Source organism: Corella eumyota, chromosome 2 (assembly GCF_963082875.1).
Source record: "Corella eumyota chromosome 2, kaCorEumy4.1, whole genome shotgun sequence".
NCBI lineage: Eukaryota > Metazoa > Chordata > Ascidiacea > Phlebobranchia > Corellidae > Corella > Corella eumyota.
In genome coordinates this window covers 3,685,699-3,709,983 of record NC_137491.1, presented here as the reverse complement: position 1 = coordinate 3,709,983, position 24,285 = coordinate 3,685,699, and the positions used below count along the sequence as shown (strand labels likewise).

The 24,285-nt window shown below is 27.0% G+C and overlaps 1 protein-coding gene across 2 annotated transcripts in view; it reads right to left on the bottom strand.

Annotated features, from left to right (window-relative positions):
- Positions 1-23,971, bottom strand: part of LOC145741609 (uncharacterized) — a 33,967-nt gene extending 9,996 nt beyond the window's left edge. Inside the window, exons 1-10 of one of the 2 annotated variants that reach the window (XM_082559216.1) lie at positions 23,857-23,971; positions 14,864-15,629; positions 14,629-14,737; positions 12,384-12,456; positions 10,905-11,055; positions 8,025-8,157; positions 7,611-7,765; positions 3,486-3,685; positions 1,488-1,537; positions 1,317-1,378 (exon numbers count right to left, since the gene is read on the bottom strand). In XM_082559216.1, the coding sequence (XP_082415342.1) occupies positions 1,317-1,378; positions 1,488-1,537; positions 3,486-3,685; positions 7,611-7,765; positions 8,025-8,157; positions 10,905-11,055; positions 12,384-12,456; positions 14,629-14,737; positions 14,864-15,629; positions 23,857-23,908 (1,751 nt within the window). In that variant the 5' untranslated portion in view covers positions 23,909-23,971. Of the gene's footprint in view, positions 1-1,316; positions 1,379-1,487; positions 1,538-3,485; positions 3,686-7,610; positions 7,766-8,024; positions 8,158-10,904; positions 11,056-12,383; positions 12,457-12,852; positions 13,433-14,628; positions 14,738-14,863; positions 15,630-23,856 lie in introns of those variants that run through there. The other variant, XM_082559217.1, reaches the window with a different exon arrangement.
- Between the last annotated feature and the right edge of the window lie 314 nt (positions 23,972-24,285).

The following is a 24,285-nucleotide window of genomic DNA, read 5'->3' as shown; positions in this document are numbered from 1 at the left end:
AAAAATAACTTTTTGTGATTGTTTTACATCATTAAAAATTATTTTTTATCAAAACAGTAAATGCTTAATTTGTAGAAATATTTTTAAATAAAAATAAAAATAAAAAAATACAAATTCTTAAGATCCAGTAATTCAATATTAATCCAGGATATCAGATGTCAAAAATATTTCATTAAAATATTAAAAAAAAAACGTTCAACCCAAAAATTAAACTGTTTAAACCCGCGGATGAATACCTAATCTGGGAAATCGCATTATTTGTTTGTAATCGCATCCATCCGCGGCGGGAGAAATCCAAAAATTCGAAAATCGAATTTCTCAGCATCGATTACCACGAAAATCGCGTTCGACATTGTAACACACTGTTACCTCACAATGGGCAAAGACGATGGGATCAGCGAATACCTTGACTGATTATTTCCGCACCGCTTTCGCCTAATCGCGCGCAAAGACTGCTTACGTCACACACCGAGCTACGTCACCGCATCACTTTCCCATGCATTATGACGTCACAAACAATAAAAGCCTGACTAATTGTGAAACGAACGGTGTAGCCACCCGGAGATCGGCGACTCGCTCGGCCGTAAAAAAGAATCCGACCTCCCGCTGGGTTAGCCTAAAATCGTCGAGCCGCGTTGGCTTTATTCCAAAGTTTACGACGCTTCTGCAACCCACTATGACATCACAATGACCGCGATTGTGATCTATTGCCTTTTTATTGTCCGCGACGTGACTTGTTTGAAAGTTGTTTTTCTTTTGTCTCGAAACCAAAATAATAAAACTTTATTAAGGTTAATTAAAACAACCCAAATCAGGTCAACATTGTCACAGGTGCTTGTTGCTAAGGTGACGTCACAATTAATGGGAGTCACGTGGTTCTTGTTAAAATCGTGTTTTTGGAATTCAAGCTGACCGGAAAAGGTGTCCCGATACGTTGAAAATTGAGGCCAGAAATAGCACAAATTAAACTTTTTATGATCGATTTTTTCTATTTTTAGCCTCACAGACAAACGTGGAAACTTACAGACTGTGTTCAGGCATTTTTTGTGTCTTTAAAATATGATTTGTTTCTAGCAGAAGAAAGTCCACTTTGCAGGCATTGAAAATAAATATTTTTGGCTCAAAATAGAAATATTTGTCACAAAAGAAAACCTAGTTTTAATTAATTTACTGACTAGCCATTTTAATAGAGAACATCTGCGCGTCTTAAAAACTAAATATTCTCTGTTTAAAAAAGTATTTTATTACGTTTGCTAGCGTTGGTCACGTGATTTCGTTTCAATCACGTGATTCTGTTTTTAAGTCACGTGACTTACCCGTTGTCTTCCTTATCTTGGTTAAGGTTATGATTTTTCGTAATTTCGTGATCATTTTTTGTCTAAAATATAAAAAGGGATTAAACTAATTTTCCAATAAAAATTGCCTCTGTTTAGGTCGTGTTTAGTTTAAATATTATTTTAATTTATGAACTAATTTTATTTTTTTACCTGGTTTTGAAAATGCATTTTTTGTGACGTCATCAACTCGGTTTTTACATCTAGTAAAAATAAAATAAATTTTTATCAATAAGTAAAATAATATCTGTACCAGTCGTTGCGACGTAAATCTATTTGTAAAGTAATATGTTTGTTTAAAAAATAAGAGGTCTTGGGTTCGATTACCATCACAGTCATTTAAAAACAATATACAAATTTAAAAAAATTGTGTGTTACGTTATATTAAATTATCAATGATATATAAAACTGAGCATAATTAATGTCATTTCTGGGAATTTATATTAAAACGCAATAATTTATTTTTAGAACTAGATAAAAATTCAAAAAATTTACTAAAATAATTTGACTCAGAAAAGGTTGTTACAAAAGTTCAAAAATTTAAATGCAAATTCGTCATCTTCAATTTTGCAAAAAACAATATTTTTGTTGAATATTTTATAATGTTATTTAAAGATATTTTAAACTTTTGAATTGTCGACCTCACAATCTAATAATTAAAATGCGTCACGAAAGCAAAGGAAAAAAGGTTAAATTTAAATACAATAAAATTTGTTGCACCATTTTAATATACTACGTCAAAAGATATGCGATGTAAAGTTTAACAATATAAAAATAACCTTTTTCAAAAAATTCCAAAAAATCTGTCATTTTTAGTATACGTTTTTTCTTATTGTTTATTACCAATTTTTAAAGAAAATATACAATAAGAAAATACGCAACTTTAGCGCAATTTTTTAATACAATCAAACAATGATTAAGTGTAATATAATACAAGCTCCTTCAATATATAATACAATTAAAGGAAATTTACCTTTCAACTAAATAGCCCAGGCATAGAAGTAAACAAAAGTAACTTTTATTAGTTTACAGTGCAACCAGGAAAGGCCTCATCAAAAGCTTATTTTAATAGCTTCTAACCGAATAACAATCAAGGTTTTAGCTAAGCGAAACCCATTGTAAAAAGATTATAATTAGGCTTCATCGAAAAATTAAAGCAAAAAAGATCGTTTTTTTGTTTCGGTGTTGAATGGAAATACACGTCAATTATATACAACACAATATAAGGAAATTTACGCATTGGCGGTTTAGAACGATATAATAAAAACGAAATTTTGCAAACAAGCTAATTTTACAAAATCTAACTTTGCAGAAAATATACCGTTTGTTCGAAAAATTGCGTTAATGCATTTTGTACTTGTTTTTTAATAAAAATAAATGTAGCATATACTTTTTTCACTGTCGATTAAGGAAGCATTTTATTAAAAAGTTATTACAGGTCTTATTATCTTAAAGGCTGCAACGTTGCAAACGGTAAGAATCAAACCCAAGACCTTCGGATTAACTAAAAACGTTTGCCTTAACGCTTTATATAGCTTATTTGTATAACACATAACCATTAGATAATTCATTAAGAAATAAAATACTAAAATCACAAGTTTAGTGCAATTTATAAAATAGACAACTTAATTTACAAAATACTGGAACATTGCAACGGTAAGAATCAAACCCAAGACCGTTTGATTAACAAAAAATGTTTGCCTTATATCTTTGACAATGCAATATTTATTTGAATAAAACATAAAAATAGGTTTAATAGACTTAGATACTCTTTTTTCATATTTCCTTAAAGAAATAGGTTTTTTGATATTTTTATTGGGTAAGGGTGTGCGGTTGGGACTTGTTTAAACTATCCGTAAACGTCGGGATCAAGGGCAAATAATGTAGCGTTAGTGCGGCTCGAACCCGAAACCTTTACTAGACTATTAGATTTTTAGTATTTCATTTGGGTTTGGTCTTTCGTGATTTAGTAAAAAATAAAGTGTTAAAATCATGAACATAGTCCAATTTACAGGCCTTCAAAATAGACAAAAACTGCCGTTTGTGGTGCGCGGCCTAAATTCAAATCAGTAAAAATGGAGCCAATACAATAGACGTTTAAATAGCTCAAAAATCAAATTTTTTTTTAAGTTTCCGTGAGTTATAATCTACCTTTAATCAAATCGGCGACGTTCCTTTTTTCTTCGTATTCCACGTTCTCTCGTTTATGGTCACGTGATCTCGTACCTTCTCTCGTTTCCGTTCCGGGTGTGTAAACACCAGGAAAAGAGTTTCTATCATTAGTCGACGTCCACATTTTAAAATTATTTCGTTCGACACAATTCTTTAAATTATTATCCATTTTCAACAACCTTAACATGAAAAATAAGAAAAAGTTGTTATTTTTAATTTTTTGTATATCTTTAACCTTGATGTGGCAAGGTAGACTTCACGGCCTAAACATAGAGTCACATTTGCTACCCTGACCCAGTTTCAAGTTGACTTTTTGCGGTTTTAAATATTATTGAGCATGATAATAAGTCTGTCTAGTTTGTACTGTTTATAGCATCCTACTAAGCGCTAGCCGACATGGAAGTAGTGGGAATCGAACCAACAACCTCATGTAGAGAAGCCAAGTGTTCAAACCACTACACCAAACCACTGGTTATACATAAGCATAACATTTATTACCACCAAACCTATGATATATATCCTAATGTAAATTCTTATTAAAAGTATAGCGATAGAATAAGAAAATCCCATTTTAAACGTTTTCTTTAAATCTTTTAACTAAATCTATTGCTAATACATTATACAACAATTATTTAAAGTAGAAAAACAGTTAAATTAATCCTGCAAATACAAATTTAATACATCATATTTTGAACATCCAAACCTGGTTCAACAAATACAAAAATAATTCCACTTTCTAACCCATAAAACACCGCATTTGAAATATATACTAGTATCTATACCTATATACGTAAGCCTAAAACCATTTACACCGAACCAGATTTAACGTGGCACTTTATCAAAAGCTCGCAAAATATTACTTGGAAGAAGGGAATACAATAAGGCAATATGTCGCATTAATTCTACACCTGGATATAATGCCTCTACAATATCCTGTTATACGAAAACACAGTTAATTCGTAAGGTGTTGGTCACGTGATCAAGGATCGTATGTTACTGTTAGGGTTGGTATATATAAAGTTAAACAAAAATGGAAGAAAAAAATTTTCGCAAAAAATTTGTATTTTTTTATTTATTTTATTTTTCTTTTCGTTCTGGTGTAAATGACGAATCCTAAATCGAAAATTACTGAATGCACGGTTTAGAAATTCGTGAAATATATAAATATTACAAGGTGCATTAAAGTATTACAAATATGATGTATAAGTAGTAGTGTATACATTTATAATATGCCTGATATTAATATCTTATAACACATTACATGGAAAAGGAACACCTATATAAACCGGATGGGTTTTTATTTGTTACCACACGTTTTATAACTAAAAAATAATACAGTGTTTATAATGTTTTAAAATATAATATAAAATTTTATGGAGAATTGAAAAGTTTTAGTTTTTTAATTTTTAGATTTATTTTAAACTTAGTATTTTATTCATTGCACAAGTGTGCTTTTATGGGTTATTGGAAATGTGAAAAAATATTAAAAATAAATTAACATGATTTAAAAATAGAAATTAATAGGATGTAGTTATTTCCTTGCAGTTTTAAACGACCAAAAATGCTCATAAAACAGCATTAGCAATATATATCTTTTTAAAAATAGTCAAACCATTATTAGTAATATACAATGTATAAAAATCAAATTACGTAATTTATTTCGTTTCGTGCGTTCGCAACTAACAAAAACTGACAAAAATCACGAATAAAATAACATCATACAACGATACAATATATTAATAACACCGTATTTTACAACGCAGTAAGAATTACTGTAAGAATGTCAATTAATTCTGCGGAAAAAGCAACTTTTTCTAGTTTTAAAATAGATTTTAAGCGTGCCAATAAAAATGTAATTAACTAGTCCGATTCGTTAATACGCAAATGTGTAACAACTTTCCCATAACCATATTTGTCGTTTATTTTGCCCGATGATTTTTGATATTTAACGAAAGCATTTCCGTATATATTTAATTAGCCGAAAAAATTTATAAATTTGGCCAAAATCGGTAAACTGAATTAACTGACTGTTGGGGTATTGTTAATTAGGTTTTCTTAACCTTATACGATATCAATTGTTAATTGTAATGATTTAAAAATGTTAAATTCCTGTAACTTTTATGAATATATTAATTTGAATGATTGAAAATTTTTTTAAAAAAGTAAAAAAATTTGAAAAAATTACAGAATTGACATTTTTATAACGAATTCACAAATTGACATTTTTATCGAAAATAAAAATTCCACAACTTTCGATTTCATCATAACACGGTCGTCTGTTAGTTGCGAATTATCATTATTACGTCATAACTAATACCGCGTTAAATTTCAAATTACTATAAATTTCCACTGCCATTTGAAAGTCGAAATTTTTTAGTATGTACATTATTTTTATTAATTATTATTGCAAAAATAATTTATTGCCTAATTGTGATCTAACAGTTTATAGATATACACTTATTCTCATACAAAAAAATAAATATATTTATATAAATATTACTAAAATTTTCCGTAGAGTCAAATATTCAATAATTTGATTAAAAAAAAAAAATTTTAATGTTGTAAAAATTTATTTTTTTAATTATCTGATAAAATTCAAATATTTTTAGTAAAAATATAGGTTTCTATTTCAAAATATAACATTATACATTGGAATATATTACTAAAAAGTACCCCTAATCTAAACAGAAGTACCCCTAATCGATACACCCCTTAAACTTCTAATAAAGTCTCAAAAATATTCAAAAAATTAGTGATGCTGTAACACCTTAATTAAAATAAACAAATACTACAAATTTTATTTAAAAAAAAAATTAAAAAATTCTCATCGCTATACTACCTTTTATTAAGTTTAAAAAAATACAACCAATTTTATTTACAATTAACACCTTAATTTTTTTTTAAAACTACAAATTTCATTTAAATATAAGGGATTTAATTTTTTAGCTAAGTAAAAGAAAAACAGCACACGTTCTATACAAGAGAGATACGCCTTATGTTTTCGGCTTGTAAATACAAAAAACAGGCGCTCTAAGGAAACAGGTATTTGCTGCTGGATCGGATATCACGAAATACAGGGCCGGAAAATAGGCAAGAGATATCTCTGTCTCTGCCATTTTCACTTTAATAAAACCTGTTTTTCTATGAAACGTACGGGTAAAAAATTTTTTTACCTTTATAAAATTTTCTTTTTGTTTTTTATGTTTTGGAATATTTTATTATATAGTTTTAGTATATTTTTGTTGAAAAAATGTATTAGTTTTTTTACTTATTATAATAAGAGTTTTTAAATGTTGCATTTTTAAGTTTTAACCATATATTTGTATTTATTTAACTAGTGTGAAGTTAGTATTACTTTTTAAAATTTTTCTTTACATTTTGTAGGGTCATAACAAAACTTTACAAGATTAAAAAAAAAATTTCAAATATACCAATTTGTAGTGGATTTTTAGGTTTTCTTTAGTTGTTAAAATTTTTTTTTTTAAACTTAAAAAAATGATGTACTATATTATAATATTCAAAAAGGTAGAAGATTATTAATCTACAGATTGTGTTATTCAAAAAACAAGCAAACGAATTAATTTACCGTTAATTTAAACTGTCTTTTATTGCAAAGACGTAAACAGTTAATTTCTAGTAAACCTTAATACAAATGTCTATATTAACACAAGCATCTTGTTACATCAATATCGGAAAAGAATTTTTACTTTTTCAAGGAAGCCACGAAAAGTGCTCCAATTACATCACGTGACCAACATAACGGTGCAGCCATATATTGTCTTATTATATAGCCAAGAATAAATAAACGTAAAACAATTTTTCTGGTATTGCAAAAAAACAATATTTTTTACCGAAAATCAAAAATTGAATGCTTTTCAAAAAATTTTAATGACGTCAAGATAATGTGACGTCATTACCCTCTGTTTTAGGAACTCCACCTAACATTTAGTAACTTTTGAATTGTTTTGACACCTAAGAAATTAGTAAGCCAAATAGTGACTTCATTAATACAACGACGTCATAGAGAAATTGTTACAATTATGACGTTATCAGTTCGGTGACGTCATAGAGAAATAGTCACAATTTATTAAAAACTTAGATTACCTTGCTTTAATTTCGGCTTTCACTAGCTTTTCACTTTCAACAACTTGGTTCTTTTCCAGCGTGACGTCACATGCCGGTTGCGTCATTGGTGGCGATGACGTCACAAACTTCTTAACAACGTGGTCAGTAGGCAGAGTAGTAAATTGAAATGTTTCCTAAAAAAATTGTTATTTAAATATTCGATTCAACTGAAAGTGTAAAAAACTTCAGTAGTTTAAAGGTCTTTAGTTCGATTCCCACTGCTCTCAATTTGATAGCGCGTTAGTATTAAGCATACCTAGGGTATAAAATAAATTAATATGTTAAATAAATAAAATTTATAAAATCTTAATATTTAACTTGTGCATTATAGTTTGAAAGTCTAAAAAGTACTTTTAAAAAAATAAAAAATCAGGAAAAATAGAAATAAAATACCTGTGGCTTTTTGGTTATTAGTTCAGTTGTGCTTTTTGTGTTGTTGTTTTTGTCAGGTGGCTTTATTTGTGACGTCACTTCGGTCACGTGATTCTTAGAGTGTAGAACGCACTTTTTGCTGCTAATGTGGGAGCTAAAAAAGAATTTAAATTTTAAATAATATTTTTTTCAAAAAAAAAATTTAAAAAAAATTTGGAATGAAACAAAATTCGTTTTTTGAGTTTTTTCATTTTTTTGAAGTAATTAATATTCAGAACGGTAATTACTTCGAATTAATTAGATTTTAATTAGCCAGACACAAATTGGAAAACCAAACTAACACGTGGTACAAATATGGTAATAACAACAACGTGATTTGGCAACAAAAACAACAAAAACAAAAAAATAGACAAAAATAGAAGTTGGATCAGTTTGTTAATTTGCGAAATAATCGTGTATCTTTATCACTATATTTAAATCAGTTTTATTTTACAGGTTTTTAGGTATTTAGGCATTAGGCAATGGAAAAATTTTGATATATAATTTATACAAAATTTTGTATACTTTTATAATTATGAAAAATAAGGTTAAAATAATGTAGCCTTAAAAATGGCGGTATTTTTATATAACAAACAAAATGTTGTCTTTAAGAATGGCGCGCTTACATTTTAACAAATTTTGAATTTAGTCATCGGCCGTGAATTAAAAGATATTTGTTTAGAATATTTGTATAATGTGCCAATATACTATAAAGGTAAAATTAATAATTTTTCAGGTGTTGTATTAAATTTCGTTACCTTTTTAAACTGTTTGCAATAAAAAAAAATTTAAAAAAAATTTATCATCATTTTTGAAAACCAAAAAATACAGAAAAAAAAATATTTAAATTTTACTTTCGAGCAAAAATTTTAATTAAAATGACAAATTACAAAAATAATTAATTAATTAAAAGGTGTAAATGCGACATAAAATATTATTAATAAAACCTTCGCAGACATAATTTAAAACATAACCTGTCTGCAGCAGATGAACTCATAAAAAAATATCAAAACAAAACCACGTGATGCTGACGTCATCTACAAATATGGCAACGTTATATTGTCTAGACGCACGATTTCCAAGGGGTGGAGGCAATTAAAAAACTTAATATTCCATTAGATTATCGTTAGAAGAAGTAATTAAGGAATAAGAAATATTAAACACATTCCAACCCTTTCATTTTTATATATCATTATACAGTATATAATTGGGTGCAATTTTGAGCCGATTTGTTGGGAAAGCATTATGCTTTGTCATATTAGAATTTCAACATTAAGTTAAAGAAATCACGTATAAAAAATGTCATGAAAAATTTCTAAGGGCATGTTGATACTTAACTTTACCTAATAAGCAAACGAAACTAAAAGAATAATTAGCTCCGACCTTTAAACTGTTAATTAAATTGTCGCAATTCCCTTAATAATATGGCACGAAAGGGTATGGAGAATGCCTTAATGATATTTTCTCTAATTTAACACGTGAAACGGTTACAAATAGATGGAAAAAATCACGATCAATTGGTGACCTGAGGCTTGCGAAAATGTTTTTGCAGTTTTAATAATTTTTATTTTAATTTTAAACATGTAAAATGTTAATTTTAAGCATTTGTAATTTAAGATGTTTTGCATTTTAGAATAATCAATTCTCTAAACCCCTTTATTTAGAAATAAATGTTTATTCTAATTTTATTACGTCATGTGTTAAATATAACACTTCTAAACATAAAAAATTATTGTATAATAATTATATCTTCAAAAAAGTAAAACATTTTTTCTTTTGAGATATTTAAAATCACAAATTGCTTTGATAATGAAGCATTAAGTAATCGAAAATTTAATAAAAACCAGAATAATTTAAAATACTAAAAACACGAATGCTGCAAACCTAAATTACAACGCAAGGTCACTTGACAAAAAACGAAGCGCAACAGCCAATCAGAATACAAGCACGTGAAAAGGGCGGGCTCATCTTTTTCGTCATTTTTCGAGTTTCGAATTGCGCAAAATTCCAGAATTAATGACTCGGCATTTGAAAGGCCTGATTGCTTCCAAAAAAGGCTGCGCTGCCTGTTAATTTGTTATGACGAGTCGACCGTTTGAATTAAATTAATTGCAATCAGTTCACGTACAATGCCTTATATGAACTTAAAACGTTTAAAATCTTAAGGTTTGTGAACGAAATTTTAAATTTACACGAATTTGGAATAACGTTTTTTTAATTCCCTTTTTTTGGAGCGAAATTTTTGGTAAAAATGATAAAAAAACGTTAAAAAAATATTCGTCTGTTAAACAATTACCTAATTTTGCTTGGTTTTTAGGGTAAAAATACAAGATATTTCACAAATTAAGTAAAACTGTAGTCATTTAAATATTTTATTTAATTAATTAAATACCATATAAGTTTATTTTAACTACCCGAAACCAACAAAATCTAATTATATATAGCATGAACTCCAATTATAATTAGAATTCTTAGTACAAATGCAATTATATTTATAAATTACATGCAAAATATAGCTAATCATAAAGTTACGGTCAGTTAAAATAGAACTGGATTACAGTACAAAAGGTCGTGGGTTCAAGTCGCGCTAAACCCATTTTTATATCATAAGTCTATAGTGTTAAAATATAATTATGTAATAACATTCGCACCTTTACTTTTTACATCAAATTTTATAACAAAAAAATTTCAATAAATAATAGGTAAGTTGACTATATGGTACTTACTATAGAGATAATATGGACAATTAGACAACCAAAACGTTTTATTTTACCCTTACACCGTTAAAAGCATAAAATATAACAAAAATGTAAATTTATTTTTTTTGGTGTAAAATTGTTGTTTAAATTTTTATTTGAATACCTGTAAGATCCTGAATGAGAAAACCTTTTATTACAATCAGGATTAGGACATTCGTAGGGTTTCTCACCGCTATGAATTCGAGAATGTTCTTTTAAATGATGTTTGTACTTGAATGCTTTGCTGCAAATTTCGCAAGCAAATTTACGGCTTCCTGTAATCAAAATTATTTAAATTTATTCAAAGTTTGTTAATTATAATTTTACGATAATTTTAGTATTACAATAAATGTAATAATCATGCAAAGGAAAAATAGGGTTTTAAACATGCTAAAAGCCAAATATTTTCTAGTATTTAACGTTCATTAATCTCCTTTAAAAATTTGTCAATTTTGTAAAAACTAATCCTTTATTTACTTTATAAAAAAAAATTATTTAAATAAAAGTAGTTTGTAAAACAATTTATTAAATTTTAATTACTGGACCAATTAAAAGAAGACATTTATTAGAAAAATGATACAGCATATTTTTCTAAAAACGTTCCCAATAAAAATATTTATAAATATACTGTTATAAATTAGAACGTGATATTAAACGCAGGGGTCATATCGTTATGCAATCAATATTTATTATTAGATTTTTGCAACAACGCCATTATATTTACTAATTGAGGATAAATAAAAAAATTAAATAAAAATCTTTAAAAAGTGTGATCAAAATTTAAATTTTTTAGTTGTAAAATTTTCTTGAAATATTTTTTTTAATTTTTTTTTTTTTAGGAAATTAAATAATATATCATATTTTTTAAAATAAATGTAAAACGTGTTTTAAACAAAAGGACAAAAACGTGTATATATTAATACAAGTTACCCTAATAGGAAATAAACTGTAATTCACGTTTAGAAAATTTCTAATTAACCTATTACTGATAACGATATAAGGTATCCAAATATGACCTGAGATATTTACTTAGAAAGTTTATTAAATTTCGTTGAATGAAATTTGAATTTACACGGTTGGCATTTTAAATTAATTTCTTGAAATTTTAATTGAAATAAATTCTATTTTAAGAATATTATATTTATAGCAAAACAATTAACATTTACCTATTGCAAATAAGTTATTTTACATTTATTAAATATATAGTGACAATAGGTTTTTGAATTATAATAATAAACATGCCTAAGCTATCTTGTAGGCAAAACTTAATATGTTTATATTTAACACATATTACAAATAAAAAAAAAAAAAAATATTGTTCAATAAACAAAATTGATCTTAAAGGCTATCATTATATTTTAAAAACTAGTCCTATTTAGTAGTATAGATATATAAATTCATAATTACTTTTACTTTAATCTTAACATTATTAAATTAAATTTTTAATGATTGTAGCCTTACGGTCAAAAACATTACTTGTGACAATCCATTTTTATTTAAGTCAGTTTATTCTATTTTTAACCTGTCTAAATATTTTTTTTTACAATTTATATAAATCAAAAAAACAAATGATTTTTTTAAACCCGGTAGTGGGCGCACGTACCTGCATTATGAGTAAGCATGTGTCTCTGTAGTCTGTAAACATTTATGAAAGCTTTTCCACATATTTTGCAAACCTGAAAACAAAAAAAAATAGGAATTTTATAAAAAAAAATTTATGGTTTTAAATGGTCATGGTTTTAAAACAAAAGCCTAAAGGTTTCGGGTTCGAGTCGCACCAATGTCACACTATTCGCCTTTAAGCTAGGCGTTTATGGATATTAAAAAGAATTTAACAATGTATTTAGTAAGTACATAAAATAGTACCTACTTTATAAAAAAAATAAAATAAACTAATATTTAAAAAAAATAACCAAATATTATTAAAAAATTTAAAATAAAAATAACTAAATATTATTAAAAAAAAAAAAAATAAAAAAAATAACCATATATTATAAAAAAATAGTAACAAAATTTTGAGAAAAAATCCTAAAAAAATCAAAATGAAACGAAAAAAGAAAAAAAGAAATAACCTCTCTTAGGTAAAACTTAAGAACTTGATTTTTTTTGCTCCAACGAAATAAACCAAAAAAACAATCTCCACGTGGTAGTTGGCACATAGAAATCATAATAAACAATCAAAAAATAACAAACGAAAAATTTTATATTTTTTTTTAGATTTGTAATTTTTTTAGGCGTGCAGTTTTTATATTTTTTTTAAATGCATGCAAAAATACGAATAAAAACGAATAAACAAAATAAAAAAAATATTTAAAAGGTATAGTGCTAAAAGATAGTGCGTACACGGCGTGACAAAATTTTACGACAAATGATACGACGTGTAGATACGAAAAGTGTTCGAAAAATATGGAAAAAATGAACGAATGACCTACAAAAAAACTAAGACTAACAGACTGACAACTACATATACACTAAACCATTATTTTTACCAACAAACTATTACAAACAAATTTTTAAATTTAATTTTGTTGCTAAAAGTTCTGATCCTAACCTGTAGAAATTACGGGTAAAAATAACTCTGAATTTTCTAAATATTTCATGGAATTGATCACATAAAAAATGAATTGAAACATAGCTGAAGCCAAAAAATGAACGATCTTACAATATAACATGCAACTGGGACGAAGTGATAATAATTCAAGGCTTTTAAATCTTCATTTTTACCCTTGAGACTCTTAATTGAATATACCGCACCTATATAACTCTTAAGCGACAATAATGAGTATGTTTATGTAACGTTGATATGTGTTTTGAGACTGTGGAATGTGAAAGAGTTGTGGTATCTTATAGGTTGTTTAACAAGGAAGTATGAGTGAGAGAAATTAGAGAAAAAAATAAACGCAATGACTGAGAATTTAAAAAGTATTAAGAACTATAAAATGTGTTTAAACTTTATCAATTTTCAACTCTGAATTAAATTTTGAAACAACGTAAAACCAAAAAAATAACTTTTTAAAAATACACACTATTCTGTTAATTTAAATCAGTTTTAGATATTTTAATTTAAAAACTACTTTTTTTTGATCTTATAAACTAGTTTTAAGTTATTAAAATGGTCAAAACTAAATTATTTAAATTATTTTAAATATTAAAAAAAAGAAAAAAACATTCTAAAAAATAGATTTTAAATACAATTAACCTTTAAGAAAAAATATACCTAAATACAAAAAAAAATCCCTTTTAAAAAACTCAAAATAAAAACATTTTAACAAAGTTTTTGAATTTTAATCACCCAGACAAAGCTTAATTAAAATTCCCCGCGCGTTGTTATGGTTACGGGTTTTCGTGGTCACGTGATCGATTCCCACGTGAGCAAGATCTTACATGTGTGTTTTTTCGCAGCTGTCGAGGCTTATTACGTCAGCATTGCCACGTGCAAAATTGATGACGTCATATTAAGAGTGTGTTTGTAAGTGTGATGTCACAAATAGATTGTAATTTATAACAAAACAAAAACTAATTTGTAAAAAAAATTTTTTTTATTTTTTTTAAATATTTGAAACATAAAAAAAAATTAATTTTATCCTAACCCAATAATAACAAAAAATAAAATTAAAATAAAATCTCAAAAATTGTTTTTTTCTGTTTGCAAAATCTTGAATGATTAATTTCTAAGTTAAAAACAAATCAGAGAAATCAGACGACTAATTATTATGACGCGACAATCTACCAGACAATAATGACTCAATATCTAAAAACCTTGCTTTAATACGATCTTAAACATGACGTCATCGAAACATGACGTCATAAATCAATCATTAAATAGTTTAAAAAATTAAAATAATTACTTTATCTCTGCCGGGTTTATGAGATGCCATGTGTCGATCCAGTTGAGTCTTATATGCAAATGTGTATTTGCATATTCCACACACGTGGTTGTCCTCGTTCTTTTCGTGTCTGAAACAATAAAACATTATGACGTCACAATAAAAAACAGTGAAGTAAAAGCGAAATATTACATTAAAAATTTTGCAAAAATTTAGAATTTAGTAAAATATGAGTTAAGCTTTTTCTTTTCCTTACCTGTATTTAATATGTTCCTTTAATGACGTCACACGCTTGTACCCCCTGTCACAATAAGGACACGTCAGCAAGTTTTCGAACATTCGACCCGGGGAATTCCCTCTTTCGATCGTAGGACCCAAGTTCGTCTTTGCGTCGTTTGTTTTTTGGTCAGGTTGATTTTGATTGAAAACTAGTGGTCGTAAATTAAATTTTGTGACAGTTTGTGACGTCACGCTTTTGCTTGACGTCATGGAGTCACGTGACGTCACGCAGTCACTCGATGAAAGTTTGCTTTGAGATTTTGCGATCTTTTTTAACAAGCGATCGGCAACAATGCTCTTTGAGTTTGATTGTGACGTCACCGGTGTCCATTTATGACGTTTGATTATTGATTCGAACCACGATTGATCGGGACAAGGTATTGTGACGTCATTGTGTGAAATAGAATTCTCGGCCACGTGCTTGTTTTCCATTTGAGTGATAAGTGAGTTTGATTGGTTGCTATTGGAAACGCATTTGTTGAAATTAATTAAAAAATTATTGTTGTTGTTAAATTTATTCGTGGAATCAAGATGATTTTGATTGTTTCTGTAGGAATTATTATTGTTGCTATTGCTGTTCATATGCTCAATGTTGTTGTAAAGACTGTCACTAAATAAATTGTTGAAAGATACAATGTTGTTGTTGTTGTTGTTGTTGTTGTTGTAGAATTCGCTATTTTTGTTGTTTTTGCTTCGTTGCAAGCCCTTATATTTTTCACAATATTGTTGTTTTAAGTTATGGTCTGAAATATAAAAACTAATTAGTCAAAGTTAAATTTTAAAAAGTTTAATTCTGAATCTTTGGTAAATTTTATCAAAAGTTAAATATATAATTCAAGCGTTTATTTAAAAAATAATAAATTTTTTTTCTTAATATTACTAAAGTTAAACTAAAAACATAAATTATTGTTATAAAATAAAAAAGTTAACAAAATTAAATTCTAAATATTTAATCAAATAATATTATAATGTTTGCTGTTTATTAAATAAAATAATATTTCGTAAAATAAACTGAAAAAAATATTTTTATTTGTAAAAACTGCTACATTCTGGCTAAAAATATTAAATAAACAAATATTGCAATAAAAACTATCGTTAAAAAACAACAATAAAAACTCTACAATAACAAATTAAAAAACCGCTATCGCTAATTTCAAATCTACATCAGAAAATGAGCAATTTTTTGAAGTTTGAAAGTTTAAAAAAATCCACAATTTTAAATTCTCGTGTCAGGCTGCCCTACCCCTGTTTAAATGACGTCATAATATTTGTTTATTCATATTCTAGATTGCTTGTTAAACGTAGCAATACACCTGGTATAGTGTAATTGTTACTGAACAATCGGGCTATTGTATTTGAAACAATTGAGCAATTAAATTTCAATTAATTGAGCAATTTGATTTGAGAAATATTGCAAAATATTTGCGGTTTCAAAATTTTTTTAAGATTATATTTAAGTGATTTTTTGGCACTGATTTGTATGTAATAAGGTTGTGAACTTTTGAATTGCAGTTTTCAAATTATTAAACTTATCTTCTATTTTTAGTAACAAACGTAATTCTTTTTTTTAATGTCCTTTTTTAAGAATATATTATAAAAAAGCTAAATAATGTTTTTTTTTTATCTTTTGCAATTAAACTAAAAAAAAACCTTTTAAACATATTTTTAAAATATCTTTTTTTTAAATCCATTTTTTTTGAATCTGTAAAATTAATTAAAAGCTATTCAACCCCTTATTACGTCACACTTCAAATTCTCAAGGTTAACAAACGTTGCAATAATTGGTTTATTAACAACTTGTTGATTGTAGACACGTGTCAAATGACGTCATAAAGAACCACGTCGTTCAAATATTAATTATTTATTTTTGCAACTTTTTTATAAATTTTTTGGTAACAAATTTTTGATTGATACTTCGAGGGTGGTTATAGCGGGAAAATAGGTTCCGTTATTAACTGTGGCGGATATAATTGACACTCTCATATTGCACAATCGTTTTTAGAACAATTTTTTTTTAAATTTAAAAAAATTTGGAATTTTTGGGTCACTTGTACTTTATGGTTCTCGAAAAAAGTTAGGACCGTGAAGTACAAGAGAGAATTAGCAAGAACATAATCATTTTATTCGGCAGCGTGGTGTAGTAGTTAGAACACTTGCTACACCACATGAGGTCGTGTGTTTAATCCTTAATGCTCTCATGCTGTAGCGCCCTTGAGTAAGGCGCTATAAATGATATAAACTTAATCAGCAGTATAATTGACCGGTAATTATAATCTATAATATCCCAAACTGCCAAGGGCAACTCGAGACTCGGTTGGGGTAACTGGTGTTACTCTATGTTCAGGTCGTGAAGTAGACCTTCCCACATCGAGAATAAAAATATACAAAAAAAAATACATATATACACAAGAGTTTGTCCGAAGATAGTAAAGTTATAGTGATTCTAATTTTTAAACCGGTTCGAAATGCCATTAGCAGTAATTTGTTTTAACAAATGAAAAAAAATTGCACCGAAAAAAATTAAGCAAATATCTTTAATGAAAATGTTAGCCTATTGTCTAATGCAAATATAATAAACTAAGCATTGTGACGTCACGAAAACCTCCTTAATCGATTACAAATACGACAGGTACAGTTAATTAATCGAGTTTTCCAGCAAGAAAAAACCTATGAACCTTCAAATAATCGAACGTTTTAAATGTCTAAACCATTTGGAAATGATCCATTAATATTAAACGACATTGATTCAAAGTCAAAACGAGTTTAATTTAAATGCAGAAGGTGTGTAATCAGCGTTATTATCGAATTAAAAACGTTCAATAATTACTGTTTTTAAAAATTAAATAAAATTATAAAATTAATAGCTTATATAACTAAACACCATAAAAAGGACAAAAATTGTAATTTTGCTTCTTAAAAAAACATTTAAATTATCCAATTTACTTAGATTTTATATATGTACGCAGGTATAAGCAAAAATTTTAAGGAATAATCTAAAAAATATATTTATCTTGTTTAAAAAACGTTAGATATATCCTATTTGCTTATATTAAATATATATATATCCTGGTATATCCAAAATCTTTTAAATAGTTTAAAATATTTATTAATGTTTAATTAAAAAAAAAACTAAAAAAAACATTTTTTATATGTTAATATTATAAGGTTAAAACAATAAATCGATTGTGCTGACTTAATATATAACTAAAATTTATTTAAATATATACTTAAGCCTAAAATTTTGTCCTGAATTTTTAAAAAATAAATTCTGCCAATTTTCTAATAAAAAATATCTCAAATTTTTTAAAATATAATTTTAGAAATAAATATAAATACACAAACATTAAATATGACATCACAAGTAGCCGAATGACGTCACAATACCTCGCGCGAGCCTTTATATAGAATAAAGCAATTAATACTCCCCTACTGTTAGTTTTAAAAAAGCAAAGTTTTCAAAAACACGTTCGTTAATTGTGATCTTAATTTATTTTTTTGAGGTTAGTTCAGTAGAACACCCGAAATAGAATTGCAAAATGACTTGAAGTTTTCCCACAAACAGTTTGACAAAAAAACAATCTTTTTTCGATCTTTTTTAACTTGTTTTTAATTTTAAAAAAAATTTGCAACGTTTTTAAAACTACTCAAAAATTCAAACATTTTTCTAAACATCACCTTAATTAAAATAAAATAAAAATTAAATTGCGCCATTTAGTGCCTATTTTTAAGCAAATATTTTATTTATCGCTAAGGAGTTAATCTTGAATAATAAAATTAACCTGATAAATGTTAATGTAAAAATATTTAAATTTTTAATAAACCTTTAAAATAATATAAACATAGTAAAATATTATTTTAATAACCCAAATGAATTTACTTTTTTATTTTCGATTTTTTATTATTTTTAAAAGTGCGATTGATTGTCATAGAAAAAACAACCATTTTTACATCTTTACCTAGAGTTGTTTATAATATAACATTAATGTGTTTAAGAAATAAATTTATCACTTTAAGGACTATTTGAACTAAAAAATTTTAAGTTAAGCGAAGTAACAAAACGCATAAAATAAATAAATTAAAAAAAAAAGTAAGAAATTAAACTCTGCCTTAAGAAATATAAACCAAAAATACACTTAAATAATTTAATAAAATATTTTACTAAATATTAGATAGCAACTATCTTTAAGGACATAAACAAATTACCTAATCACGTGATAGTTACCACGTCATGTGTTGACGTCACGTGACGCAGAACCAAGATAAAAGAAACCTGGCAAAAAATGCAAACACGTAAATAGTTGTGATAAAAAACAGGCCTCCATAAAAAAAACTTTCTGCTGTAGGTTACCAAGGAGTTAAATACCTTTCAAATTCGAGGTTGTTATTTAAGTAAATGTTTATTTTTAAACGCTTCCGAATTTTTTATTTAACTACTTTACCAGTGGTGATTCTTATTTTGAAAAAAACGCCTTTTTTTGCAAAAAAGTAAACATTTTTTTTTTAATTTTTTTGATCTTTTATTTATGACGTCACAATGTTTTAAATCGTTTTATTTATGACGTCACACTGGTAATTGTTTCCGCAGGTACCTTTAAACAAAACGTAACTTAATTTGAAACGAACTAATTTAAGTTTAATTATTCGAGCAAAAAATCCCCAAAATAAATTATAGAACGGTAATGACCTGAAAACAATTTGTTAAAAGGTTAAGTTGAATTTTCTAACACCATTACTTCTTTTAATTTCATTTCAAACTTAAATTAAAATTGTTTTTTGAGTCTTAAAACTAAGGCACTTTTTAAGTTTTTTGCTTAGATAACAATACCAATATAATACAATTTTATTTATAATACAGCTTTTCTATATTTATACATATGTATGTTAAAACTTAATGGTTCTACAAAAAAAATGCCATTTGCGATGCTTGAGTAAATAATCGCCAGCAAATATTAATTAAGAATTGCGACCATATTACAACAATTAAAATACCAACTGTGGAAATTGCTGTCGACAAGTAATAAATAAAAAGGTTAAAATTTAGGCGTTAAAATTCTAAAAAAAATTCCACATATTATACCTGTGAGATATACTTTAAAAACAGCACGAAATTAGGCCTAAAAAACAAGCTATTACAGGCTGAAGAGCATCGGCAAACAAGGTGTTTTTACTCAAGTACTTTTCCTACAAAGGTGGACCCGCTCTCACCTGTTGTTACCTAGCTTAAATTGGCTCGGATAAGAGCACTAACAAACCACCCTACATCGTTTGAAAGGTGCTCAAAATTAACGTGGGTTTAAAAAATACAAGAGTAGTGTATTGGTTTATCTAGTTTACGGGTTTTAACTTACAAAAAAAAAAAATACTTAACTATTTGTAATTTGAATTTCTTGTGCCATTTATGCCATTTTTTTTAAAATTGACATATATATAAGTTTCACATTTTTTAGTTTAAATAGTGGCTATTAAATTAATAATTAAACCCCCTCTTTTGGTGATATACTTTATATGCTATTAGCAGTTATAAATATATATATTGTACGCTTTATATGTTTTAGTTCACTTAAACAAACATGCTGAATATATATATTTAATAACAAAAAAACATATTTTCTGATATAGAACTTAAACTACCCTAAAATAACTGGAAGACTACTATTTTTTAAACTTAAAAAATACCTAAATATTGCTAGCATTCTTAATACTTTAACTAAATTTAACTTTACAAACATAACTCTTAAAATAAATTTTAATTCAACCAAAATAATAATTTATAAAATTTTAAAAACAAATACGGAAACCACCTCAGACCACCTTCCGAACAATAAACTCCTTTCATTTGATTGGTTAATAATTTTTAACTCCCGCAACGTCATCACATTATTATATTGCGAATATTAATCTGCTTATAATCCAACATTGTGACACGTGACAATGACATGTGATGTATGATTATGACGTCATAATTAAACAAGGAAGCATATACGGGATTTTGGATTGGGTTTATTTAGAAAATCTTAATTAATTCGGTTAATAAAAATATTGCGTATAATTTTAAATATAAAAAATGTTATTTTTAAATGAAAAATTATTTTATGAACTTAAACAATAAAGAAATTAAAAAAAAATATTAATAAAATTCAGATTAGGCAATAAATTAAACCACCAAAAATTATTCTAAGGCAATTTTTAAGCTTTTTTACATTTCTAAAAGTTCAATTTAATTTAAAAAAATATTTTTGGCAATAAGATAAAAGTTGTAATTAATTGCACGCCAAAAATCAACCATTTTTAATTAGTTATCAAATTTAGATTTATTTCAACAACCGTAAACCTTAATATCGATTATTCGTCACGTGATCAGTAAGGCGTGCTCAAAGTCACGTGACAAATTGGTGTACCTGTCAACAGTTAACTGATTAAATTTTTTTCTTGAACAACAACTGGAAAAAACGAAAATAACAGGTTTAAATACAAAAAAAACAATTGTTATGTTTAAATCGTTATAGTCTTACAAAAACCAAGTTTAAATTACTTTAATTAAACGAAAATTAATTATATATGCAATATCACGTGGTCTATTACATTTGCAGTCCTATATTTATTATTTGTCTATTTGTAAAATTAAATATATACAACAAAATATAAACTTAAAAGGTTATTTCATTTTTAAACAAATTTTAATTTTTTTTTCTAATTTTTTTAGTTACTTAACTATTACCTTCCATCTTAAATTCTAAAAACTAATTCTCTTAAATTTCAGAATAACTACATTAACTTATTTCAAATAAAGTACTTTCCTTTAAGGCTCAATTATAACCAACAGGCGATATTACTCCTTTTAAGTACGGTAAGATGATAAAAAATACCTTTCTACTGAGTTTAGTTAACAAAAACGGACTCCCCACCGCTTTCATTACATTAAAACTGTGCGAGTCTTTCCAAAAGGCGAAAATCGTTTATTTTCCTAAAAGAAATAAGCAACGTGGTCAGGTGTAGGCGGGCTCACATAGCGCCGCGGTGTAACGAATCGCGTTCGATTCCCGCTGGGACCTTGTGATGTCATAATGATATAAGAACGGTGCGTATAAAGGTAAAAGCGAGCTGTGTCGAATTCGCTGGTTTTTGAGTTTTTGTTTCGGTTTATATCAAACGAACTGGGACAGTGAATCATTTGAAAGCTCTTAAATTAAATGTGTTGTACCGTATGGGAATATTTCTGCCGTAAAAACATTTAAATCGATTAAAAAAGTAAGAAAATTTCACAACCAAACTAAAACTATTTTGTTTAAAAAACAAATAAAAAATTAATTTGCTATTTTAGCGACCATCTATGATCTAATAATTTCACCAATAAACAAAGGCAAAACATTTAAAATCATTTAGTATTTATATTTTACATTTTGTAAAAGCCAATATCTATTTTGCAAACAGATTTTCAAACAAGGTAATCGCTTTTACAACCTCACTCAATATACCACGAAAAGATATATTAAAACTTGCTTCATTTTAGTATATAATTAATTTATTTTAGTAGTTTATGAAATAAAGTAGTAAAGAAATATAAAAAAAATCGTCCAATGTTTTAAAATTTTTTTAAAATAACGCATTGTGTTTGCCCTTACACGCATTGTTTTATAGTAAAAAACGACAAGGTCACCTTTTTTAAGTTCTGGTACTTTCATTGACATTATCATATTCCAGTTTATATTTAACCAAGTTTAAAAGTTCAACCTAACATGGAACCAAATAAACATTGCTTTTCGATTGGTCTAGGTTTGGATCCTACCTAGGCATTGTGACGTCATGAAGGCAGGTGATCGCGACGTCGGAAGTGCGCGAAGGTGTTGGAGCGAACCTGAAAATGACGTCACTTCCCGTTCAGTCTGTTAATGACGTCATAATTTGAAGCAGGTGCAAATCAAGATAACAAAATTTTATTTTCGATAATCGCTATTGGTTATGACGTCATAATCAAATGCATCTTCACCGTACAACAAATCGTTTAAAAATAGGTTCGAAACTTCTTTGACCTCTCCCTTGCTTCACACTTACTTGTTGTTCGATAACAATTATGTGCTATGACGTCATAGTTACGGGAATAACAATAACATTGCCATAAATAACTTATATGCAAATATGTCGAAGCAAATTGTAAATGTCACTTGCCCTGTATTCCTTATTTAACCCAATTTTAACTCAACTTATAAATAAACTTCACGTTCTTAATAAGAAAATGGGCAAACCATTGGCCAGTTTAATGCCAAATGCTGACAATTATAATTATTTCCAAATTTAAAACGATTTACTTACGAATTTAATTAATTAATATAAAAAACGCCCTTTTTTACCCTTTAAATATTGATAAAATGCATAACAGCTACTTAATCCCTATCTAATGTTGCTCTATAAATTAAACTACTTATAAATATTAATAAGGACTGTTAAAAAATCACTAATATTGCGCTATTCACCCAAAAAAATACATTTAAATTGGCCTAATGACTAATTATTTGACATTTTTTAATGTACCTTTTTGATATACACAAGTAACCTGTCTTTTTGTTACACATTTACTACACTACAATGTTTTACCTTTTCTAAAGTAAGCCTTTTGCGCTGAAGCATAGTTAAAATTCTACACTTTTAAATACATTATTAATGCAATTACATTTTAGTTCGGTAAGTACAAATACAAAATACAGCCTTATTCAATTAAAAGGTGCACAAAATTCCAGATGCATATAAATCTTAGACCTTTAAAACAGGCATATCATTTTATATATATATACATATTACAAAAAAAACTTGAGTTTTCGATAATTTTATTTCACCATTTTTAACCTTAGGTTTTCAGATATCGTATCATGCTTAAATTAGGTTGCTACATTGTATTATATACAACACAATAGTTTAACAACGAATGTCTATTACAAAACAATAAATATTTATTACAAGCTCTTATTTACAAACCTTTTTTCTGTGGTGCAATTTGTTTCCGTCTTCTAAGTTTAAAATCGTCCATTTTTGAGATAAACAACAAACATATTTACAAAAAAGTCAGCAATATATCTTTGCAACCTTGGTTAACCTGTAACACATCGTTCTTTACTGTTTCAGTAATCAATATTTATATATACGTGCTGACAGGTTGCAAACCTGAGCTTTTCAGCAAGTTACTGAGCTCAAGTATTTAATAAAACGAACTACAAGACTACACAGGCAAAGCGGGCACTTTACAGCGCTTGAAACCTTTATTGGTTTTTGGAAAAACCTCTCGCATAAAAAAGCAAGTAAAGTATCTCTTTTTAACACAGGATTTCGCAATAAAATCCACGTAAAATTACACCATAGTTACTTCAACCTTGCCTTCTTTTAGTTGCTTGATTTCAACGCTTAAAC